We start from the raw sequence: 22,468 nt of genomic DNA, 5'->3' as shown, positions 1-22,468 counted from the left end.
CTCCACTTGTACGTGTAAACAAAAATCACCGGGAAATATAATAGTACGAGTTTTGTATCAACCTTAGGAAACAAACAGACTTCTTCTTACGCCATCCTCTTTACAAATATCATTAAATATATATTTAGTCATTTTGGCTGAGACATAGGAGATGTTAGTCAGTCAAAAACGGAGACTAACAGGTGTGCTTGGTTATATTTTGCTATTTTGCAGATAATTTATTTTATGATTTTTTCTCCGAAGAAATAGATTTTCATTTTCTGAAAAACATTTGCATGTTAGCACCTTCAAAATTGTGCTTTTCTTAGAGAACAGATCCTTTTTTTTTAACTCTTCAACATCAACTTGCAATAACACAATGGAGATCCATCTGTCAGAATCTTGACCATTAATGTATCCGGCAAGAAAAGCCTCTGGCTGTTCCTGATTCCTACTAACTTGTTGGTTGGTTGTCCTGATCCCCAAGTTACTTGCTAGTACTTGCGTGGCTGAAACTAGGCTGTGATGTTGGTTGACCCTACAAGAACATTTAGAAAAAAGGTTATTGATGACCATCACCCATTCGTAGGAAGAGAGGCAGAATAACGGCAATAGATACTGAGAAAGAATTACCTGCAATGGAAGAGGAGGTTGTTGCATCTGGTGGAGACCAACAAACTGGCTATAGGGATTTATGTAAGCCGGAAACCGAGGCTGGTTTGGCACCGGGTTAGAGTGCAGACTTGGTACATGGACTCTGGATAGGTCAGAGGCTTGTGTGTCTGGAAAAGGGTAGCGCAATGCTGGGTATGATGGACCTACACCTGCCATATGACCCGGCCTAGGAAAAGTTTTGCCGGGGAACGGTACGAAAGGAGGAGGCCGGTTCATACCCTTCATCCCCATGGCCATGTGGGGCATGAACTGTTGCGTATTCCCCTCATGCATCATCGGTGGCATCATACCATGTCCCATCGACATCATCTGGCATAACAACATTGATTCATATATTAAAATCTCAGTTATAAGCTGTAGATTCTTCAACATAATCCTGTAAACGTGTGAAGCAATACAGAAGAGTAAGACCTCAAGAACATGACTTATAAGATTTGCATTTATCTTCCATGACACTTTAAAACCCTTCCAAGATGAATCTGCAGAAATCAAATCTAAAAAATTGGTTGTTTAAAATGCAGAGACGCTGGTTGATAAACAAAGAGTATAACCATTCCATAGCACTCAAATAACCATGTTCAACTATTCCACAGCACTTAATTTCCGGTTGTGTTTTGCTTTAACACACATTCAGTTTTTGAGTACATGCCTGTATTTGCAGCTGTAGCGATTTCACGTACTCGATAACATCTTCAAGCATTGAAACTTTATCAGTCTGATCAGAATAGAAACAGATGTCATCAGAATCTAACTTTTTTTATGTTTAACAGCCACAGGTTATAAATAACTGAGAGAGACCTTTCTGCAGCGAGGAAGGAGTTCTTGCAGAGTTTTCATCCTCTCGTTGATCCTTTCCCTCCGTCTCTGTTAAACAATTATACAAACTACGTTTTAATGGAGAGACGAAACAAAGAGTCCATTATTAAAACCTAGAAAGTAAAATATAAGAACCCTTTCGGAGAGGTTATGCATATCTGCAGCTCGTGACCTCTTCCTAGACGTTGAACCATGAGCTTCTTCAGTTCCCTGTACGCCAAGAAACAAGATAAAATTAAGCCTTGACTGCTACACTGCACGTGTCAACAGGTGAACCTATGGTAGCTGTGACTCACTTGGATTTCTGCAATGGTTTCTTCTCTCTTCTTATCTTCGGTAATTTTCGTCTCCCTCTCCGGTTGTATTTGAACCCGCTCTGTTTCGGCCTTGTTTACCCCTGAATATGATGTTCCGGCCGTCTCGGTTGCCACCTCCTTTCCCCTCCGACCAAGACCAGGAACTGCAAAAGTACGGGATACTCCGGTAATGGCCGCCGCTCTACTCTCGGTGCCGTGAGTCGCTGGTATTACACAGGATTCAGCGGCTGAAGACGACGGGGTCGCGCTTGAGCCTATCTGCGTCGATTCTATAACCACCGGACCAGCTTCAACTCTACCGCCGGAAAATATGTTCCCTCTTAGCCTCAAGAAGTTCATAAAATTCTCTGTCCTTCTCTCAACGGGAATCTGACCGTAGGGAACACTGGGTGGTGGTGGTGTTGGTGCTAGAGAGGCGGAACTTTGCGGGCGAGTAGCTGAAGTAGAGGCGACGCCAGAGGAAAAATAATCTTGACGGAGGGGATGGTAAAGCCAAGAGGCCATTTCGTCTTCCTGGATGAAGATATTTTGATGAGACGGATGCAGGGGAGGCAGAGGCAGAACAGTTTCTTCACCTCCCCCACTTCCGCTGCCGCGGAAAATGGGAGGAGGAATGGGTCTCTGTGTCTGGATGCTTTGAACGACTTGGCCGCTTTTCCATAAGAGTTCCACCACATCATCTTCACTCCTAATTTCAAACCAAAATCCAAACCCTAAAATATCAGACTCGTCAAATTGCAAAGAGTAAGAGAATGAAAGGAAAAAGAACGGAAATGTACGGAGCAATGGGTGGTGGTGGTGGCAGGGAAACAGAACTTTGCGGATGAGTAGCCGGTGTGGACGTGACACCAGTGTAAGAATAGTGAAGCCAAGAAGACATTTCTTCTTCCCGAATGAAGAGATTCTGATGATGCAGGGGACGTGGAGGTTGTAGAAGTGGAAGTGGAAGGGGAGCATTTTCTTCTCCGCTGCCGCTTCCGCTACCACGCAGAATGGGTGGAGTAGGAGAAGGTTTACCCGAGGAAGGTCTTTGTGGTTGGCTGGTTCGAACGACTTGGCCGTTCCATAAGAGCTCCACTATATCATCTTCACCCCTAATCTCAAACCAAAACCCTAATCATCAAAAAATGTGAAGATAAAACTTTAGCAAGTAAGAGAAATAAAAATACAAAAAGGAACTTACATGATGGAAGTATGCTATAGGAAGATCAAGTAAGAGGAAGAAAGAGAAGTAGAAGATTCAAAGTATGGAAGTTCATAGCTTGAGACAAAAAGAAACAAAAAATTTTGAGAAGAGAAGAGAACAGAAACACATGTACTGGAAATTTTTGAATTGTTAACTTTCAACAGGAGGAAAACAATAAACAAATGTGAACAGTTTAAAAGAAATAAAACAAACGTCGTCGCTGTTTCTGTCGGTTTACCCACAGAGTAGAAAAGACCTGCATAATATTTGGTTGATTTGCGAGTTCGAAACCTAGATTTTATAATGTTGTTTTGTTTTGTAGTGGTTGGTCACATTCGTTGAATTTATTTTTCCACAGTCTTCTGATTATTTTTTCAGAATTTTGTGCTAAGATATCTCTGTAAGAAACAAAACATTCCAAATATATAATGATTAGATTAACCTTAGGAAACAAACAGACTTCTTCTTACGCCATCCTCTCTACAATATCAATACAAAAAAAAAGTCATGTTGCGTCTTTCTCTTTTTCTATTGTTTTTTTTTTGTTTACTTTTCTTTCAAACAAAATACATGTAGATAAGTTCATACTAAATCTTATAATAAAGTAAATATTACTTTTGAGGCAGCTGCAATTCACTCTTCTTTTTTCATATAATACTACTAAGTGTTTCTTTTTGAGTTTTGACGTAGGAGGTGTTAAGCCAATCAGAATAGCTTATACTTGGCTTATAACGTAGGGGATTTTTTCCTCACATTTATCTCCAGTGAAAAGCTTCTAAGAAAGGTTGATATTAACGAAGATAGAGCTGTTTTATTATTATAAGAAAAATGCTTACAAATAAACAAACAGTCGCACTTGGAACATAAAGACGAGGATGGGCCGCGTGTACTTTTGGTAAGTCATTGTGTGTTTAATCAGTCGAACATTTGGTCTCCGTAGAACCAGAGAGTAGGGACCTCACATGCTAGAAAAGGGAGATACTGGCCACATCGAGGAATCTTAAGCGTGATGCACAAATACTGACCACCTTGCAACCTGTCAGTATCTTTCCCATTAACTAAAAAGTACTTACATTAAACTTAACAGACAAAATCTACATGTTACAACTCTGGTTTATCTTCAAAGTTGTAATTTGCTTGAAGAACTGATCCGTTTCAGCTCCACACTTTAACCTGCAACGACACAATGGAGATGCATCTGTCAGTATCTTGACCATTAACTTACATCCCAAGGAAACCCTTCATTCCCTGATTCTTACTAAGCTGTTGGTTGGTTCTCCTGATCCTCAGGTTCCTTGCTACTACTTGCCTGCCCGGAACTCAGTTGTGATGTTGTTTGACCCTAAGAGAATATTTAAAAAAGGATCTTGTGAGCATCATCATACATAAGGATTACCTGCAACAACACAATGGATACCATGGTAAAGAGTTACCTGAAATGGAGGAGGAGGAGGTTGTTGCAACTGGTGGGGACCAGCAAACTGGCTATAGGGATTCATGTAAGCCGGAAACTGAGGCTGGTTCGACACCGGGTTAGGCTGCGGGCTTGGTAAACGGACTCTGGATGGGTCAAAGGTCTGAATGTTGGGAAAAGGGTAGCGCGGTGCTGGATATGATGGACCTACACCTGCCATTTGAGCCGGCATAGGAAAAGATGTGCCGGGGAAAGGTATGAATGGAGGAGGTCGGTTCATATCCATGGCCATATGGGGCATGAACTGTTGCGTATTCCCGGCATTCATCATTGGCGACATCATACCCTGTCCCGTCGACATCATCTGACATAACAATATCGATTCAGATATTAATATATTATACATAATCCTCCTGTAAACTGGGAAGCAAAACAGAAGAGTAAGACCTCAAGAACAGTGCATAATAAGAGGAATTAGCTATTAGGCCATCCCATCTAAAGGAGGTACCAGTGTTTCGAAGTAGAGACTTATAAGATTTGCATTTATCTCCCAAGAAACTTTATAACCCTTCCAAGAAGATGAATCTGCGGACATCAAACATTCAAACTCTTCGGAGACGCTGGTTGATAGAGACCAAAAATAACTCTAGTAACCTCAACAAAACTAGATACATATGAACTCTTTCCATGTTGAACCATTGGTTTAAAACACATTCTGTTTTGAAGAGCATACTTGTATTTGGCTCTGTAACGATTTGACGTACTCGATAGCATCATCCAGCGTTGAAACTTTAGTAGACTGATCAGAGTAGAAACAGAATCAGATTCAACCTTCAGTTCAATAAAACAACGAGGAATATAAGAAATTTTGGGAGACCTTGTTGCAGCGAGGAATGAGTTGTTGCAGAGTCTTCATCTTCTCGTTGATCTTTTCTCTCCTTCTCTGTTAAACAAAAACAAGTTTTACAAACAAAAGTACGTTTTAAAGGAAATGAAACAGAGAGTCCATTGTTGAAACTCCAATGGAAATATAAAAACCCTTTCGGCGAGGTTATGCATTTCTGCAGTTCGTGATCTCTTTCTAGACGTTGAACCACGAGCTTCTTCAGTTCCCTGTACACCACGAAACAAAGAAAAAAAAATAAGCCTTGACTGATAAAATGCACCGGTAAAGTGAGTAACACCCGCCGACATGGGTGCTTAGGTTAACCTATGGGAGTACTAACTCACATGGGTTTCTTCTCTCGCTTTTAGCTTCGACTCCGTTGCTGGTTGTATCTGAACCGGCTCTGTTTCGGCCTTGCACACTCCTGAAGATGGTGTTCCGGCCGCCTCAACCGCCACCGCCTTTCCCTTCCGACCAAGATCATGAGCTGCCAAAGTTCCCGACACTCGACTCGCGGTGCCCTCTGTAGCTGGTATTACACATGATTCAGTGGCAGAAGAAGAAGGGGGGGTCGTGTTCGAGCCTACCTGCATCGATTCTCTTACCACCGAAAACGACGGTCCAGCTTCATCAACTCTACCGCCGGTAAATATGTTCCCTCTTAGCCACGAGAAGTTCATAAAGTTTTCCGCCCTTCTCGTGGCGATAGTCTGACGTGGTGCCAGAGAGATGGAACTTTGCGGGTGAGTAGCCGGAGTGGAGTTGAGAAGTTCTGAGCAGAAATAGTTTTGGCGGTAAGAATGGTGTAGCCACGAATACATTTCGCCTTCTTGAATGAAGAGATTTTGCTGATGCAGGTGAGGCGGAGGTTGTGAAAGGGGAGCATTTTCTTCTCCTCTGCCACTTCCGCTGCCGCGGAGAATGGGAGGAGGATCGTAGGATTGTCTATGTGTTTGGTTGGTTCCAACTACTTGGCCGCTTTGCCATAAAAGCTCCACTATATCATCTTCACGCCTAATTTCAAACCAAATCCAAACCCTAGCATCAGACTCATCAAATTGCATAAAGTAAGAGAATTAAAAGAGGAAAAAAAAAACCGGAGCTGTACGGAGCATTGGGTGGTGGTGGCAGGGAGACAGAAGAAGCCGGGGTGGACGTAACGCCGGGGTGAGAATGGTGAAGCCAAGAAGACATTTCGTCTTCCAGAATGAAAAGATTCTGATGATGGAGGGGAGGTGAAGGCTGTGGAAGTGGAAGCGGGGCATTTTCTTCTCCGTTGCCGCTTCCGCTACCACGAAGAATGGGTGGTGGAGGAAGAGATGGTGGTGTATTGGAGGAGGGTCTCTGTGTTTGACTGGTTCTAACGACTTGGCCACTCTTCCATAAGAGCTCCACTATATCATCTTCACCCCTAATCTCAAACCAAATCCTTAATCATCAAACATGTCAAGATAAAACTTGCAAGTAAGAGCAGAGAATCTCAAAGGAACTTACATGATAGATGGATTTTCTAGGGAAATGAGATCAAGGAGAAGGAAGAAGTAGAAGAAAATGAATGTGGAATGATATAATCATCGTTGGTTTTGAAGTCGGGAACAAAAATTATTTATGTCTGAGATTAGAAACAAATGTATGAGAGAAACCAAACACATGTTACCTTTTTATCATGAAAAGGTTTTTTGTTTTGTTTTTGTTGTTGTGAGTTATTAAAAACCAAAAAAGAAAGAGTTACTTTTGTCTTCTATATACCCCAGAAACCTCCAAGAAACCACTTAGTTAACAGAGTTTATAAATTGCTTTTAGGGCCAGATTCATTGAGTCGCTATTTCTTTCTTTCCCCTTCTATTGATAAAATTCTGTGCTTTTAGAAAGTCTATTTTAGGAGCATATATAGGATAAGCTCTCTATCACTCTCGGAAGTGTGTCTTTATGCATACCATGACGTTTTCAGCATCCACAATGATGTCATTACTCTATGCGTCGACTCTTTTGGCATTCTTTTTTTAATAAACAAAAACATCTAAAGAGAACTTGATCAGAGTTTTTTGTATCGACGTTAGAAAACAACATGATCTTTTTCTGCCTCGTCCTTTTAATTTTTTTACATATTTTGTGTGACGTTAATGAGTTTGTGCCAAATCTATCCCTTAATTTTGCAAATTTCTAAAAAATCTATTATTAAATGTGTTATAAATTTATCTGTGAGACTGTGAACGTAGGATGACTTTACCCATTGAAATTCACAATCTTGACTATTAACTTATCTAGCAAGAAAAGCCTTTATTCCCTGATTCGTACTAACTTGTTGGTTTGTTGTCCTGATCATCAGGTTCTTTGCTACTACTTGCTTGGCTGAAACTCACCTGTGGTCTTGTTTGACTCTATAAAAACATTTTTTTTTAGAAAAGGATCTTGTAAGCGTTCGTAGGGACAGAGAGGAATAAGCACAATGGGATACTGGTGAAGAATTACCTGCAATGGAGGACGAGGTTGTTGGATCCGGTGGTGACCAACAAACTGGCTATAGGGATTCATCTGAGGTTGGTTCGACACCAGATTAGGCTGCGGACTTTGTAAACGAATTCTGGATGGGTCAAAGGTCTGAATGTTTGGAAAAGGGTAGCGCGGTGGTGGATATGATGATGGACCTGTTGAGAATTGAGTCCATGATTAAATCTTGTAATATCATATATGTTATAGTTTGTATGTTAAGTCAACGGACGTCATGTGACTACGAAAGGAGGCGAGTAAGAGACGTAACTTGTTGGAGAAGTTACAACTGTTACCAACGTAGAGTAGTTATGTGAACATGTATATAAGAGTGTGTCTTGTCTTAATAAAAGAACTAACAAGTTTCAGTTCAAGAAAACATTTTCTGTTTTGTTCTTTTGTCTTCTCTAAGGAGAAGAGACATTGTCTCTTGCTCTGTTTCTTCATTCTCTCTAAATAAATCAACAGGACCTACACCTTCCGCCATATGAGCCTGCCTAGGGAAAGGTATGAATGCAGGAGGCCGATTCATACCCATGGCCATGTGGGGCATGTACTGTTGTTGTATATTCCCCGCATACATCATCGGTGGAATCATAACATGTCCCATTGAGAACATCTGGCATAAAAACCTCGATTCAGATATGAAATCTCACTCATGACCTAAAGATCCTTAAATGTTTACCCTACAAAATTTGGGAAGCAAAGACCTCAAGAACAGGGCTATTAGGCCATCTCATCTAAACTTTATAAATCTTCCAGGAAATGAATCTGCGGACATTCAAACTGTTTCCATGTTCAAACTCACATTCTGTTTTTGAGGACATACCTGTATTTGGCTCTGTAGAGATTTCACGTACTCTATAACATCATCCAGCATGGAAGATCTATCAGTCTGATCAGAGTAGACACAGAATCAGAATCAACGTTAAAGTTAAATAACAACTAGTTAATTAAAAAAGAAACTGTAATAACCTTTGTGCAGCGAGGAAGGAGTTCTTGCAAAGCCTTCATCATCTCGTTAATCTTTTGTCTCCGTCTCTGTTTAACAAAAAAAAAACAAGTTTTAAAGGAGATGAAACAGATAGTCCATTATTCAAACTCAGAATCTTGAAATTCCAATGGAAGCATAAGAACCCTTTCGGAGAGTTTATGCATTATTGCAGCTCGTGACCTCTTACTAGACGTCGAATCACGAGCTTCTTCAGTTCCCTGTACGCCAAGAAACAGAAAGATACAAATTAAGCTTCAACTGCTAAACTGCACGAGTCAAGTGACTAACACGCGCTGACATGTTTGCGTAAAGTTAACCTATATATGGGAGCTCTGACTCACCTGGTTTTCGACATTTGTTTCCTCTCTCGTTTTTCTCTTCCGTTCATCGGTGATATCCGTCTCCGTCGCTGGTTGTCTCTGAACCGGCTCTGTTTCGGCCTTGCACAACCCCCAAGATTGTGTTCCCGCCGTCTCAATCGCCACCGCCTTTCCCCTCGGACCAAGACCAGGAACTGCAAAAGTACGAGATACTCCGCCAGTGACTGTTGCTCGACTCTCGGTGCCGTGAGTCGCTGGTATTGATTCAGTGGCTGAAGACAACAGGGTCGAGTTCGACGGTACAGCTTCAACACCGCCAAGAAATATGTTCCCTCTTTGCCTCGAGATATTCATAAAATTCTCCGCCCTTCTCTCGGCCAAAATATGACCGGTCGGTCTATCCGCCGCCAGAATGTACTGAGCCCTAGGTGGTGGTGGTGGTTCTAGGGAGGCCAAACTTTGCGGGTGAGTCGAGGCTACTCCGGAGTAAAGAAGTTGGGAGTAGAGATAATCTTGGCGATTAGGCTGGTGAAGCCAAGAAGCCATTTCGTCTTCTTGGATAAAGAGACTCTGCTGATGGTACAGGGGAGGCGGAGGCTGCGGTAGAGGACCATTTCCTTCTCCGTCCCCGCTTCCGCTGCCCCGGAGAATGAGAGGAGGATCGCAAGAGGGTGTTTGTGTCTGGCTACTTGTAACTACTTGGCTGCTCTTCCCTAAGAGCTCCACGATATCATCTTCACCCCTAAACTCAAACAAAACCAAAACCACTAAAATATACACCTCATATTGGAATAAACATGCAAGTAAGAGAGAAAGAAATTCGAAAATGAACTTACATGATGTATTTTTCTGGTGAGATTAGATCATGGGATAATATAAGCATCTTCGGTTTCCAAGTCATCCCTTGATACAATAAAAAAAATTATGAACAAAAATTCTGATAGAAGTCGCCCAGAAACTCATATGGACATTTGTGACTTGTCCACTTTCATCAGAAAAAAATAATTGTGAATTTGTTAAAATGTCCCTTAAAAGAAAAGGAAACTAAACATTTGTCGTAGCCTTTTGACTCGTTTAAACCACAAAGCTCCAAGAAACTGAATATTTTATAATGGTGTTTTGGCCTATAGTGGTGAGTTAGTTTCTTCAACTGATTACTTTTTCTCCGAATTTTGTGCTAAGATAAGCTCTGACCTGAAGTAAAACGTCCTTTAGTGGGATATACTACTACGAGCCTCCTAGAGACGTCATCACTCACCACGAAGGCTTTTTTTGTTGTTATTCTTGTCTTAATGTAGTACATCAATGGACATATCTATGATTTTGTACGAGCAAACTGGTACGTTTGTTTAAACAAAAGCATCCAAAAAGAAGAATGAGGTAAACTTCATTCTTAAGCAAATCTCTCTGAGTGTAGTACAACATCAATAAACATTTAGATATTGGCTCTGCAGTGGTTTTCTTTTCGATTTCTTTGAAAATGATAGTAGATGAAACAAAACAAAACAAAAATTACAAAAAATTGATATTTCCTTGCTTGCTCCCATATGTATGCTCATGTGGAGCCATCAAAGACACCAAAAATGGAGTACGTAGGCTATGAATAGTGACAAAAGAGTTGATGCCGAGGGTGATGATGTCATTATGAATATTGAAAACGTCCACACTTCAGCAATGATATTAAACGTAATAAATATTTCTTTCGACATGGAGTGATGTTAGCCATTCAAAACCTTACGGTTTACGTTATATCGTAGGCTCATAATCTTAGAAAATATAAACACTTCAACTGATATTTGTGCGAAGTATTTATAAAGAAAATAGAGTGTAAAATTGACAAAGTTTTATAAAGCCTTCGTAAGAAAGAAGTGGCAACTAACCACAAAATTGAAACATAACAGAAAAGACAGAGCCGAGACAGAGACTCCCCATTAGCATTAGAGAGAAACTAAGAAAACCATAATTTGGAAAAATAGAATCCTTAGTTCCTTACCATTGTTTGGCAGACTCGCGATATTTTATCATACGAGAAAAACTGGAAATAGATTCTGTAAAAGATTGCATCCTTAATTATATTCTGGAGTCTAAAGCCATAATAGTACTAAGGTTCATGGGGTTCATGTACTCAACCGAACCAGTCATGATTTGTTGGACGATGAGTCGGGTGGCTTTCTCGGTCGGGTGGAAAGGGTCCCAGAAAGCATAGGCATTGCGGTCAGAGCATAAAGTCGACAATGGGGTGCAAACGCCTTGCCCGTTGTATGCTCCTTGTCCACAACATGCTACTTTTGACGTCACAAAACCTATGAAAATGTATCAAATTAGGTCTAAAAATGAATCATGAGACAAATTTACCAATTAAGAGTACTCACCAAATCTTTGGGGATTGTTGATGAAATCCGCATTCGTGTTAAAGGCATTAGCCCCGATGAAAACATCAGAACCAATCTCACGGTTAAGTCCTTGAAGCATTTGAACTAAAAGAGGATTGAAGATTGCTGCAGCCTGTTGCGCCTCGGGTGCACATTCTCCATTCACACTTCCCGATGAGGCAAGCTCCGCTGGTACGCAACCCAAAGGTCCTGTTCCCGTCACCATCACCCTCCTTGCTCCCAACTCATAAAGACTCTGTATCACATAAGTAGAAGAACGTGATAAATATAACTCTATAAACCTAATGTGTAAACCTAACGTGTAAACCTAACGTGTAAACCAAGAAACCATATATATATACCGTCAGGATTTTCTTGTATTCGGAGATGAGAAGCTGGCTAAATTCACCGAGAGATGATTGGCGTCTTCTAGTAGAGATGGGGAAGAAGTAGTTGTTGACGAAATCATTGCCGCCGAGAGTCATGAGGACGAGAGCCCCATTTACAAGCTGTTGCGTTTTGTCTGAACCTATAATCTCACTCACTCTCTCTTGATACTCTTGGAACAGCTCGAATTGCCTACCGATCCTTAGTATGTTCAACTGCAATAAATTACCACACAAAAAAAAGATTAGACTGGAGTCCAAAATAGTTTAGACATTTTTCAACTAAAAATATTTATATTTTAAAATGAAGCTTTACTTTGGAGTTTAATCAATTTTTTTTTTTTTGAATGAATGTAAAATTGTATACACCTTAGTCAAATTTCATATAAAAATTAAACGCGGTAAACGACTTACAAATTGAACGCCAGTATCGTTGAGAATTCCAATGCCGGCAGAGGCAAAGTTAGCTCCGATCAATAGCTTCTCTCCAGTGAGTTCAGGGCTAAGAATTGGTAATGTAGGCTCAGATCCAATTTGTTCACCTAAAAAAACCACCAAGCAATATCACCAAAAGATATATAAAGAAAAAGAGAGAATTAAGTAACTGAAAACGTGATCGTACTGATGATGTCAGGGAGGTTCAAGCCGTTGGAGAAACGACCGGTTGGTCGACCAGTCGGATAATCGATTCCATACGGTGGAGAATCGGCACGAGCAGTGGTGACTAAGTAATTGTTATTACCACTGTCCACGAGTGAGTCGCCAAACACGAAGAACGCTCTAGCCGCATTTGTTTGTTGCGGCATAAGAAAAAGCGTTACGCTTAACGCGACGGTCATAATAATCCATGTTAGGAGAAATGTGGACATGATCTAGAAAGCGAAACCTTTTGACTTTTGGCGTTGTTTTGTAATACTATGAAATGTTAAAGAAAAGATTAGTCTCTTGTTTGTTATATACACTAATGGAAAATTGTATTAATGATTTGCTTGTTTTTTTGGTGTATGTAATAAATGTTATTACTTATGTCGTCGGTCGATCTAATGGTGAGAAACAAGGTGTCATATTTAAGAGGAACAAAAGTGAAATGTCAAAACTTGTATATTTATTAATATATAGAAATGATTATCGTCGATACATATTCTTATATATGTCCTTTCAAACAAGATCTTATTAATTACTATGCTGTATAATTAACCATAATTAAACAAGTTGTGATCATCAGGGTTTTGCTTATTTCATTTTTTGATCAAGCAGGATTTTGCTTGTTTCAACACAGAGAAACACAAATTCTTTGAAATAGGATCGTAAAACAATCCTATTTCATCTCCAGCAGCAAGCTCCTTCAATCTCCATAATGATCCAATGTAATATGTATCAGATTCATGATTATACCCGAAGGTTACCTCGTGCTGGCTCCCTGTATCATAATCGTCGATCTTTATCTTTATAGAGTCTTTTTTCACTCTACTAATTATGGATTCGCCCAAACTTCTCAAAATATGATTCTCGATATCGTTGTTATTATCAAAGTCCAACCAACCATCACTTTTCTCTGTTAAGATCTTCCTTATCTTCCACAAAGATGTTTTGTTATCCATCACTTTTTGGTTTATGTTGATTTCTCTGATGGATATTATGTAACATACACACATATATATATGGGATATAGGAATTTTTAGATTAGGCGTGGGTAATCAAAAAAAAGATTTTGGATTTAATATTATCCATCATGCATGGATTTTGTTTGACAAAAAAAAAATCATCTTTAATTGAAAATATTTTTAAAAGGACAACTTAATTGAAAGTCTAATAAAGTTCCAATTTATTCAGTTAATTTTATAAATTAAAGATTGATAATCCATTTTGATACTTATAAATTTTGTTCTGACATGTTTCAGCATATTAAAAAGGTATGATATATTTATGTCTTACAAAATGACTTTTAGAATCTGTAATATCTTACAACTTTGCTACTTTTAGTTATGGACTAATTAAATAGATATTTATGTCCTTATAAAAGTTGCACTGAAATCATAAAACTCAAACATTTGCCTAAAACCAACAAATTCAACAAAATTTTAATGGTTTAGTGGTACCTAGTTTACTTTTGTGGATATAGTCCAAAGTTCAAATTCAACTGCAATTTCAATTCGATTCCAAAATACTCCTATTAATCCGGGTGTGAACTCATGATTTCCTTGGTTTTCATTTTGTTCAGAAAAAAATGAAAGTTTGAAGTAATCACCCCTAAATGTACCATTCATTTACGTGATACATGGGGAAAAACAACAAATACACATGACAAAATGACACCTCTGAATATGGTTTTATTGGTAAAACAGTATCGAGAGATCTAAGAATGCTAGGCCGTCCAATTAAAGAGACAGATTTAAACATTAGTGTACCCAAAAATCAATAAATAAAAACAGAGAGAGAGAAAGAGGAAAGCCTAAAATGTTGTTGGTTAGTTATATAAGTGGTTGTCTATCTTTTTCAGTCATCTAACATTCACATGCATACTTAATTCTCATCATCATATTCATACCATTATCATCATCACAATACAATCATCATGAGCTGTACCTTTTGCATCACTTCAAGTCTCAAATATCTCTAACCTGAGTCCCCCCATCACTTGAACTTGAACTTCTGAAGCGGGAAGTCTCTTCACAATGAGCTTTCCTGACCCTAAGCCCATTTATTCGAATTCTAGCCCATTTAGTTTGTTTGGCCTCATCAACTATATCAAAATTTTGAACTATTACATTAATGATAATGAAAATTTTCGTTAATTAATAAATTTTCGTTAATGATTAATTAGTAAGCTTCGGAATATATCCTATCTGTCAAAACAACATTTTTCTGTTTTGTCCGAAATCATCAAAGACTCTTCCTTCGGCGATCGCTGCTCAGAAGTTTGATTTCGATATCAAGAATCGTGATAGAAAAAATGCGACACAATTGTTGCCATGTCTCGTTCGCTTCGATTCTCAAGATCCTTAATTTTCTCCAAGCTTTCATCGGTATATCAATCATAATCTACTCGATTTGGATGCTCGATCAATACAATCATCACGTTCCCGTTGACCCTCCTCCGTCTCAGCCTCCGGCAGCTTCATCACCGGATTCTTCTTATTCCTTCTCTAATTCAATAATTGAGATCAACAGTGTTTCTGATTCTTTGAAGAATCCGATCGATTTCGTATCGGGTATCGTTCTCGGGTCTGGTGGTGGAGATTCGGGTTTCAATCTCCGTTCTTTAGATCTTCCTGCTCCATGGTATTGAAAAAGTTTCCATTTTTATGGTTTTCGATTCAAATCTATGCCTAGTTTGACTAATCTTGTTGAAAAAGGACAAAGCGTTAAGCTAAGACACTGTTTGATGTTTGAAGGAATGTTCCAATGAATTGATTTGGTTTGGTTTCAAATTCAATGTAGGTTTATCTACTGTTTCATGGCGATTGGGATTTTGGTCTGCATTGTCACTATCATTGGTTTCATTGCAGCTGAAGCTATCAATGGATGTTGCTTGTGTTTCGTATCCTTTTATATATAGACTGCACCTATATGTTTCTGTTAATACTATTCAGTTGTGATGTTTAATCCTTGATAGGTCTTAGTATTCAATTCTCAAAACTCTTTTAATCATTATCGAAGCAGCTCTAGTGGGATTCATAGTGATTGACCGTCACTGGGAGAAGGTGAGGTGTTTTTTTTTTTACAGTTGAAGCTTGTGTCTTGTGTGTTCTGTTTAACGGTCTGGACTTTTGTTTCTGTAGGATCTTCCTTATGATCCAACTGGAGAACTCAATAGTCTTCGAGCTTTCATCGAAGAAAACATCGATATTTGCAAATGGGTCGGAATTGTTGTGGTAGCCATCCAGGTAACTAACTAACTGATTTTGGTGCCTTTGAGTTCATTCATGATTCACTCAGTATTCATATGTGAGTATGTGTTTCAGTTACTGTCATTGCTACTGGCTTTGGTTTTGAGAGCTATGGTTTCACCTCGGCAATCAGAGCTTGATGATGAAGATGATTTTGAGAATCCGATGAGTAGAGCACGAGACAATCTTCTTGGTCCACAGGCAAACCAGACATCTTCTGGATCAAGCAATATTGACAACTGGAGGTCCCGAATCAGAGAGAAGGTAAAAAAAACTAAGTTTCTTGGTCGTTTGATTTTGAACTTAGTACCAAAGATTTAAGCTTGTGAATTGATTTGTCATTATATTCTTGTTCTTCTACAGTACGGATTGATCAACAGTCAGAGCCACACTCCATCAGCTTAACTCAAAAGACTGAGTTCTTGTGTCTGGAATTATCAGTACTTTGGTTTGGTTCTTCTCTCTGTTAACTTTCGAGTGTGCATAGATATTTACACATTTATGTTATCGTTTGATACTTTTTTCGAAACTCTGTTTAGATCGCAACATAGCTTTCATTTTGGTGTACAAAAGAGTTACGAGATTTGTGTTTGAAATGGGAACAACTGCTTATTGCTCTGCTTCAACAATGGCTACACAGCATTCTGTTTTCTCTCTCAATCATTACAAAAAAATCGAGACACAAATCTTCCCATAGACCAAAAAAAAATGAACTTAGCACTATCTTACATTTTTATTGAACGTAGTATATATATTGCTCCTGTCTCATCTCATCGTGTAAGATCGATAACGGCTTCCTCTACTAGCTCTTGCAACAATCTCTTTTCAATTTCAATCCCAAAGTCATCTATTTCAACTTGCAAGCTATGAGTCCATGTCCTCCCGACTATCTCATCTTTCACTAGACTCTCTGCAGCCAAACTGTTGGCGTCCATGTCTTCTCCTGAGTCACGCTTGCTAGGCTCATCTGAAACCCAGTCCTTTAACTGAGCCCACACATGCTCCACCAGGTCGAAATGCAGAGAACCATTACCTGTGCGTGTAGTCGTTGTTTCTGAAACGATGGAGTTGATGCGGTCGAAAATGAGCTTACGAGTTGATCGTTGTTGTCTGCGTTTGCCTTCGTGGATGAACTCCTTGATGTTGTTGTTATCCGGGTTGGTGTATTTGTCTCTGAGTGAAGGGTCTAAGGGACTGTTTGGCATGTGCCATCGTGACATGATGGGGTCATGAGAGACTATGCAACCACTGCTGAAACCTGCAGCTGTCAAGATCATTTCTATGAAGAGATGCCAGTCTTCCTCCTCATGGACTCCCATTGCGGGTTTAGCTATGTTGTCAGTGCAAGAGTCATCATCCCATGAGAGGAGCCGAGCAATTGACCCGATTGGTGGTGATTTGTCGATTAGATTAGATTTAAGAGACATTTCGTCTCCTGTTGAGAATGGAACATTTTGGATTAGCGTAAAAGGAATGTTGGGTAACAAAACTCTTTGAGAAAGCTAAGCAAGCAGAGAACTAACCTTGAGATGACCAATGCTTGGTTGACCCAGAACATTCTGGAATGCTGGCACATTCCTCTTCAAATGGTGGAAACAAAACCGAAATTGGACTTGGCTGGTCCTGGTTTTCACTTGTATTCCCAGTCGCTAGGGGCTTTGGTGTAGTCACTTCCTCCTGCAAATGGATCAAAATGGCCGCTGATTTAACATGAATATTCATCCACCTCGAATAGATTGAAAAAGGTTTAGAGAATTGGTGGGATACCTCGCCTAGGATTATACTTTGCTGTTCTGATGAAACAGGAGGGAGACAATCAATAGGAAACACACAATCTTCGCTGGTTTTTCCGGTAAGAGTCACAGGAGAAGGCGCTGCCAATTGAGACATACTGCTGCATTGAGATGCATCTCTTTTCTCCTTGCTTGCTTTATTATTCTTAAAGAAGAACAAGTTTGAGACTTTCCATGACGATTTCAGGCTTCCCGTCTTAGTCAGCTCTCGTGGAGCCTGTACTTTGGAACTCCCCAGAACAGATGTTTCTCCGTTGAGTCTAACGTCAGAGACTGATTTTGACCTTGCAAGAATATTCAGAGAATCACTTGCCATTTCCACTTGACTCAGATCACTAGTTATGCATGATGTTGATACCCTCGTTGCTGGTACTATTTCATAGCTCCCTTCCCCGGATTCAGTTGTCACTTTGGTCTCTGTAAGTGCAAGCATTTCCCCTAAGGTGCTTGAGGTTCTTGAAACATGTTTAAGCGGTTGAGTTCTTCCCGATACTGACATCAACGCCCATCTTTCAGAAAGTCGCTTCTTCGCCTCTCTGCAGACAGATGACTCTGGAGAAAATGAAGCTCTGCTGAAAGAGGAAGGAGAGAAAAGACTGTCAAACCTATTTGGACAGTCCCAAGAATGCCTAGATGCTGGTGACATGATCTCAGAATCGCTAAGATTTCCCACTAAATCTTCGTTATCAGACTTATTAAAAGAACTGTCATCACCGATATAGCCATTGGATAGGACAGAAGAAGACTGAGTCTCGTTCCTGTGGTGACCCATCAGATTTTCGCGCACTTGACGAGTAATTTCCTTTGCAACTTCTTTAGTCTCAACATCTTCAGGCTCATCAAAATATCCCCTACTGTGTAAACCCCTTGGAGAGGATTGGGATGATGATACAGCCTTAATATCTAGAGACTTTCCTAGACTAGGCTTCAAGACGACAATTCGGGTTGGCTGTACAGTGTGTTCTTCGGTTCCCCGGTTGACATAAGGTGACGGGTAACCCAGATCACGGTTCCCCCATCCAGTCTCTTGACTTGATGAAGCCAATTTCTTAACCTGCTTGTTCCTCCTCCCTTGAACCACATATTTTTCAGTTTCACCAGCCTTTGAAGGTCTCAATACTGTGATCCGCTTCGCCTCTGAATGAGGAGGAACATGGTGAAAGTCAGAAAGATTCTGCTGAGAGAAAGAATTTGATTCCTGGAGAAATTGAACAAACAAATCCTTGTTCGAGCTTAACACTTCAAGTGCATCTTGGAACTCTTTGGATTGGTGAAGACTATCATCTGTTACAAGGCGTTTTGCTTCTGAGAACTTTTGACGAACAAGAGCCATTTGTTTCTCAGTCGTACTTTCATCATATCTTCCTTTTCTAGGCGAGCAATCCCTTGAGCGACTCACCTTCTGAGGTGACTGCCATGTTTCATACACATCTTTAAATTCCCTACTGAAATCCTGATACTTTTGAACCTCATTATCTGTAGAAGTCATCGAATGATTCAGAGAAGAGTGTGAATTGCTTCTGGATTTGCTTCGCTGTGTAGCAGTCTCCTGATGCGTCTGGGGAAGTGTTTCCAAACCCATCAACTTAGCAACCACATTAGTTGGGCTCTGTTTATGTTCAACTTCTTTTGACATTTCTCGAGCAATGAGTTTCTTCATCGGTGTACCACTTAGTTTGCTAGAAGCACTTCTCCTCAAATCAGACATAATCTGTGCAAACAGTGCAGGCAATAGACTTCAGCTTCTGAATATTAAAATCGCTGTTGCTAGCATGCATACTATTTCTAATTATTTAACCAAACGTACCAATTCAGCTTCTGAATGGCCTTTATAAGAAGGGCCTGGCATTCGAGTCACATCAGATCGACTTCTTGACAGAGAGGATCCTGCCATGAAACTACCTCGTGTCAATAACACAGGTGGATACTAGGACATCCTACTCAGTTCAGAAACATAACAGAAAGCTTCGACTAGTGAACAAAGCAATTACAGAGGGAACTAGTGATTACCATCAAGATGTGGTTTATCTGTAAGCAACTTGTTCCCATTAACAGCAATTCCTAGATCAAATAGGTTAACCATCTTCCCTAAGCATCCTGGAACTGGACTTTCAATCTTTTGAGCCTTTCTGCCTCGGAGTTCATTCATTATGGTCCCTGCAGTTTCACAGCTATTTAGTTATTATCTGAGGTGACACGAAACTAACAAGCAAAGATTCCTAATGAAGAAACTTTCCAGCTCTGCAAGCTTCAAAATTTAAACCTAAAAGATCCAGGAAAAGTGAAGAGAGAGTAGAAGAAGAGAATATTTCTAGCAGCAAAGAGGAACAGGACAAGCATAACAAAACAAGAACTTTGTAAGGAAAAAAAGAAAGGAGAATAAGATTCTGTAATCAGAGGGACACTTTATAGTGACTGAACAAAAGATAAGATGAACCAGTTACCATTTTTTCACATGACCTATCACAATCAAGCCAGTCACTTTTTATGCTCTGAAGTCTGAACACAAACTCCTTGTGAAAATTACAAATCAAAATTGACTCACCCTTAATAATAAGACCCCCTCAAATTCCGAGATTGATGATAGGAAGAAACAATCAACAGGCACTGTGGATCTGCCTACATTAACCAGATTCCAGCATCAGTGATACAACACTCCTCTAGTAAGTCTATCTATGAACTCAAATTTGTTTCCCCCAAAAAGAAGAAACCTTTAGTAATAAATGTCACATCTTTAACAAAAACAAGCAAATTGACAAAGAGAAGAGTAAATGAATCCGACCAAAATTAGCTCAATACAATCACAATTGTAAGGAAACAGTAAAAGCAAAAGCAGAGAAAGAGAGAGAGAGAAAGGGTAAAAAGAGGGATCAGAATCTAATTGAAGTAAGAACAGTGAAAAGCAAACAAAGAAATCGAAACGAGAAAATAGGTAAAAAGCATCGGAAAGTGAGATCAGAGCTAAATGATTCAGACATTTTGTGGCTTTTTTACTCGGGGGAAGAGAGAGAGAGAGAGAGAGAGAGACCTGTAACAGTTAAGAGCTGAGCTTAGCTAGAGTAGATACATCGGAAACTCCGCCGGAAAAAGATGCCCGCCGGAGATAAAGTAAGCCAAATCTCTCTCTTTCTCTCACGCGTTCACACCGACTGAGAATGGCGTCGGAAGCGAAATGGATTTTGAGGAAAAAAGAGTCTTTTTTTGTTAGGGGAAACTCTCTCAGGTACAGACAAAACAAACCGAGAAGGAGAGAGGAAGCCAAAAGAAAATGGAGGAAGTTGCTCTCTTCTCTTCTCTTCTCTTCTCCACTCTCTTTCTTCCTCTTTTGTGTTCTCTCAATTATTCATTTTCTTTTGTTTCCAATATCTCTTCTTTTATCTCTTTTGTTTTTATTATCTATATATATAAATATTGGAACTGAAATAATATAAATTTAATTAAGAAACCACATTCGGAAAATCAAATTTATTCATTGGTTTTTGTAAAAAATAAAAAAAAATTAATACTATATTGGTTGGTACTATATAGTCTAAATTTTAAATTTTTTTTGTGGTAAAAATAATAATATATATAGTCAATATTGTGTATAATTAACAAATAAAAGTTTAATAATAGTTGGTTGGTACTTATGTATGAATGATGGCAAAAGACGTATGGAACATCAAAACGATTCGCAAGTTTTGTCAAGGAAAGGAAAATAGAAAAGAGATGTGATGCTTAAACTTCAATGATTAGTGTGCTAAAAGCAAAAGAAATCAGATTATGATCATATACTTCATCTCTTTCTATTTTTGGTTGCACGGATAGATACGCTCAACTTCACATTCACAATGAATGCTTTCATGAAAATTTGGTATGTTACAACAACCATATCCTTTGTTTCTGCTACTTTCACAACAATTACTACTAAGTCTACTATAGTAGATATATCAGTACATTTTTATTTATATATATACATTTTCATTTTAATGCAAACAAAACAATTACTATATGTTTCCCACTGACGAGTAAAAAACTTAATTAGATTCACAGAGAGCAAATAAATATAACTTGTCCTTCTAATGTATGGCCGAGTGGGCAATGGCGAATGATGATCCATTTTTGTGTTGTCAAATTATCGTTGGTTATGAATATCGGTTTCCCCATGCAATTTATTGTTTCGTATACTAAATTCTTTAATATGTTACCAAGAACGTGAAATCGAAATCGAGATAATGTGTAACACATAGGCAAGCCATGTAAATTATGCAGTCATAAAAGAGACGATACGCTAACCAAGAATCAATATATGGTTTCGAGCCTTCGATTATTAGAAAGATAACGACCACACTACTATTGGTTCTACATGTTTTATGTACATAAAATCAAATCGGGACCAAATAAAAGAAAAACTGAAATGGACCAGCCAATATAATGTATATATTCTTTAATATCAGTTGATAAAAAAAATAACAGGAAAGAGCAATAAAAACATAGAGCCATGACATTATGTCTTCATCATTATCAGCCTTAAACGATAACAAAATTATAAAGCTCTAGAATTCACCAAATATACCCAATTGAATTTCTACTAGTACCTAAAATCATAGTTACGAGGGCTAATGGACTTCTCATAAGACTTATCTTACGCATCATTTGGATCCTCTAATATTTCGCACACTATTAAGTCCCTAGACGAATCGAACCAAGGAAATGCGTAATTACCTTTTTAAGAAGAATTAATGCACCTAACGGATATTGCCGCTCAACATAGAGTGGTTAATGTTCTTTTTTGCCAACCTGTATTTCCATTTACTGAAGAAATAAATTTGACACAACTAAATCTTTGAAAATTACAATATTTTATAAAGATTTACAGTTTTTGGGTTTTATAAAATAAATAAGATTTGACAAAGATAGTTATGAAAAGAAGGATGAAATACGGATGTCTTTTCATGAAGATTTATAAAG

At 39.0% G+C, this 22,468-nt stretch overlaps 7 protein-coding genes across 17 annotated transcripts; 1 reads left to right on the top strand and 6 right to left on the bottom strand.

The window, feature by feature from the left end:
• Nucleotides 1-235: 235 nt before the first annotated feature.
• On the bottom strand, nt 236-3,099 carry AT4G28811 (basic helix-loop-helix (bHLH) DNA-binding superfamily protein). The gene is made up of 8 exons (NM_001084993.1): nt 2,971-3,099; nt 2,567-2,881; nt 1,767-2,475; nt 1,606-1,680; nt 1,453-1,518; nt 1,304-1,369; nt 613-963; nt 236-517 (listed from the first exon to the last, which is right to left on the bottom strand). Coding segments are annotated over exons 1-8 (1,635 nt in total). The 5' UTR covers nt 2,973-3,099; the 3' UTR covers nt 236-466.
• Nucleotides 3,100-4,190: 1,091 nt separating this feature from the next.
• AT4G28800 (basic helix-loop-helix (bHLH) DNA-binding superfamily protein) lies at nt 4,191-6,675 on the bottom strand (the record flags this gene model as incomplete). 2 transcript variants are annotated; one of them, NM_001341941.1, is made up of 7 exons in its annotated part: nt 4,191-4,315; nt 4,407-4,733; nt 5,121-5,186; nt 5,265-5,330; nt 5,426-5,500; nt 5,618-6,287; nt 6,382-6,675. In NM_001341941.1, the coding sequence occupies 7 exons, from the start codon at nt 6,465-6,467 to the stop codon at nt 4,232-4,234; spliced, it is 1,374 nt and encodes a 457-aa protein (NP_001329392.1). The 2 variants fall into 2 exon arrangements, with proteins under 2 accessions (NP_001329392.1, NP_001320084.1); NM_001341940.1 differs by lacking the exon at nt 6,382-6,675 and having other exon boundaries at nt 4,232-4,315; nt 4,407-4,751; nt 5,618-6,337.
• A 633-nt stretch (nt 6,676-7,308) lies between these two features.
• On the bottom strand, nt 7,309-10,093 carry AT4G28790 (basic helix-loop-helix (bHLH) DNA-binding superfamily protein). Of its 8 annotated transcripts, NM_001341933.1 has the most exons (7): nt 9,914-10,047; nt 9,099-9,819; nt 8,901-8,975; nt 8,739-8,804; nt 8,593-8,658; nt 7,746-8,382; nt 7,309-7,654 (listed from the first exon to the last, which is right to left on the bottom strand). In NM_001341933.1, exons 1-6 carry the CDS (start codon nt 9,976-9,978, stop codon nt 8,134-8,136), a joined length of 1,242 nt encoding a protein of 413 aa, NP_001320083.1. In that variant the 5' UTR covers nt 9,979-10,047; the 3' UTR covers nt 7,309-7,654; nt 7,746-8,133. The 8 variants fall into 8 exon arrangements, with proteins under 8 accessions (NP_001320083.1, NP_001328856.1, NP_001328852.1 ...); NM_001341938.1 differs by lacking the exon at nt 7,309-7,654 and having other exon boundaries at nt 8,038-8,449; nt 8,938-8,975; nt 9,914-10,082; NM_001341939.1 differs by lacking the exon at nt 7,309-7,654 and having other exon boundaries at nt 8,042-8,382; nt 8,938-8,975; nt 9,914-10,053.
• A 304-nt stretch (nt 10,094-10,397) lies between these two features.
• On the bottom strand, nt 10,398-12,834 carry AT4G28780 (GDSL-like Lipase/Acylhydrolase superfamily protein). The gene is made up of 5 exons (NM_119022.3): nt 12,458-12,834; nt 12,250-12,377; nt 11,812-12,051; nt 11,450-11,705; nt 10,398-11,380 (listed from the first exon to the last, which is right to left on the bottom strand). The coding sequence occupies exons 1-5, from the start codon at nt 12,702-12,704 to the stop codon at nt 11,148-11,150; spliced, it is 1,104 nt and encodes a 367-aa protein (NP_194607.1). The 5' UTR covers nt 12,705-12,834; the 3' UTR covers nt 10,398-11,147.
• A 91-nt stretch (nt 12,835-12,925) lies between these two features.
• Nucleotides 12,926-13,529, bottom strand: AT4G28775 (uncharacterized protein). The gene has a single exon (NM_001125604.1). It carries the CDS (start codon nt 13,488-13,490, stop codon nt 13,074-13,076), a length of 417 nt encoding a protein of 138 aa, NP_001119076.1. The 5' UTR covers nt 13,491-13,529; the 3' UTR covers nt 12,926-13,073.
• An 808-nt stretch (nt 13,530-14,337) lies between these two features.
• AT4G28770 (Tetraspanin family protein) lies at nt 14,338-16,452 on the top strand. Of its 2 annotated transcripts, NM_001203935.1 has the most exons (7): nt 14,338-14,417; nt 14,664-15,117; nt 15,277-15,376; nt 15,459-15,539; nt 15,618-15,722; nt 15,801-15,989; nt 16,089-16,452. In NM_001203935.1, exons 1-7 carry the CDS (start codon nt 14,411-14,413, stop codon nt 16,128-16,130), a joined length of 978 nt encoding a protein of 325 aa, NP_001190864.1. In that variant the 5' UTR covers nt 14,338-14,410; the 3' UTR covers nt 16,131-16,452. The 2 variants fall into 2 exon arrangements, with proteins under 2 accessions (NP_001190864.1, NP_194606.1); NM_119021.3 differs by lacking the exon at nt 14,338-14,417 and having other exon boundaries at nt 14,636-15,117; nt 16,089-16,383.
• TRM20 (methyl-coenzyme M reductase II subunit gamma, putative (DUF3741)) lies at nt 16,257-20,847 on the bottom strand. 2 transcript variants are annotated; one of them, NM_202904.2, is made up of 7 exons: nt 20,547-20,847; nt 20,064-20,137; nt 19,529-19,675; nt 19,326-19,405; nt 17,493-19,229; nt 17,249-17,402; nt 16,257-17,160 (listed from the first exon to the last, which is right to left on the bottom strand). In NM_202904.2, exons 3-7 carry the CDS (start codon nt 19,665-19,667, stop codon nt 16,496-16,498), a joined length of 2,775 nt encoding a protein of 924 aa, NP_974633.1. In that variant the 5' UTR covers nt 19,668-19,675; nt 20,064-20,137; nt 20,547-20,847; the 3' UTR covers nt 16,257-16,495. The 2 variants fall into 2 exon arrangements, with proteins under 2 accessions (NP_974633.1, NP_567819.1); NM_119020.3 differs by lacking the exon at nt 20,064-20,137 and having other exon boundaries at nt 20,547-20,842.
• Between the last annotated feature and the right edge of the window lie 1,621 nt (nt 20,848-22,468).

The sequence above is a fragment of the Arabidopsis thaliana genome, chromosome 4 (genome assembly GCF_000001735.4).
Source record: "Arabidopsis thaliana chromosome 4, partial sequence".
NCBI lineage: Eukaryota > Viridiplantae > Streptophyta > Magnoliopsida > Brassicales > Brassicaceae > Arabidopsis > Arabidopsis thaliana.
Note: the sequence above shows the minus strand (reverse complement) of the source record. Positions and strands in the feature narration are given on the sequence as shown.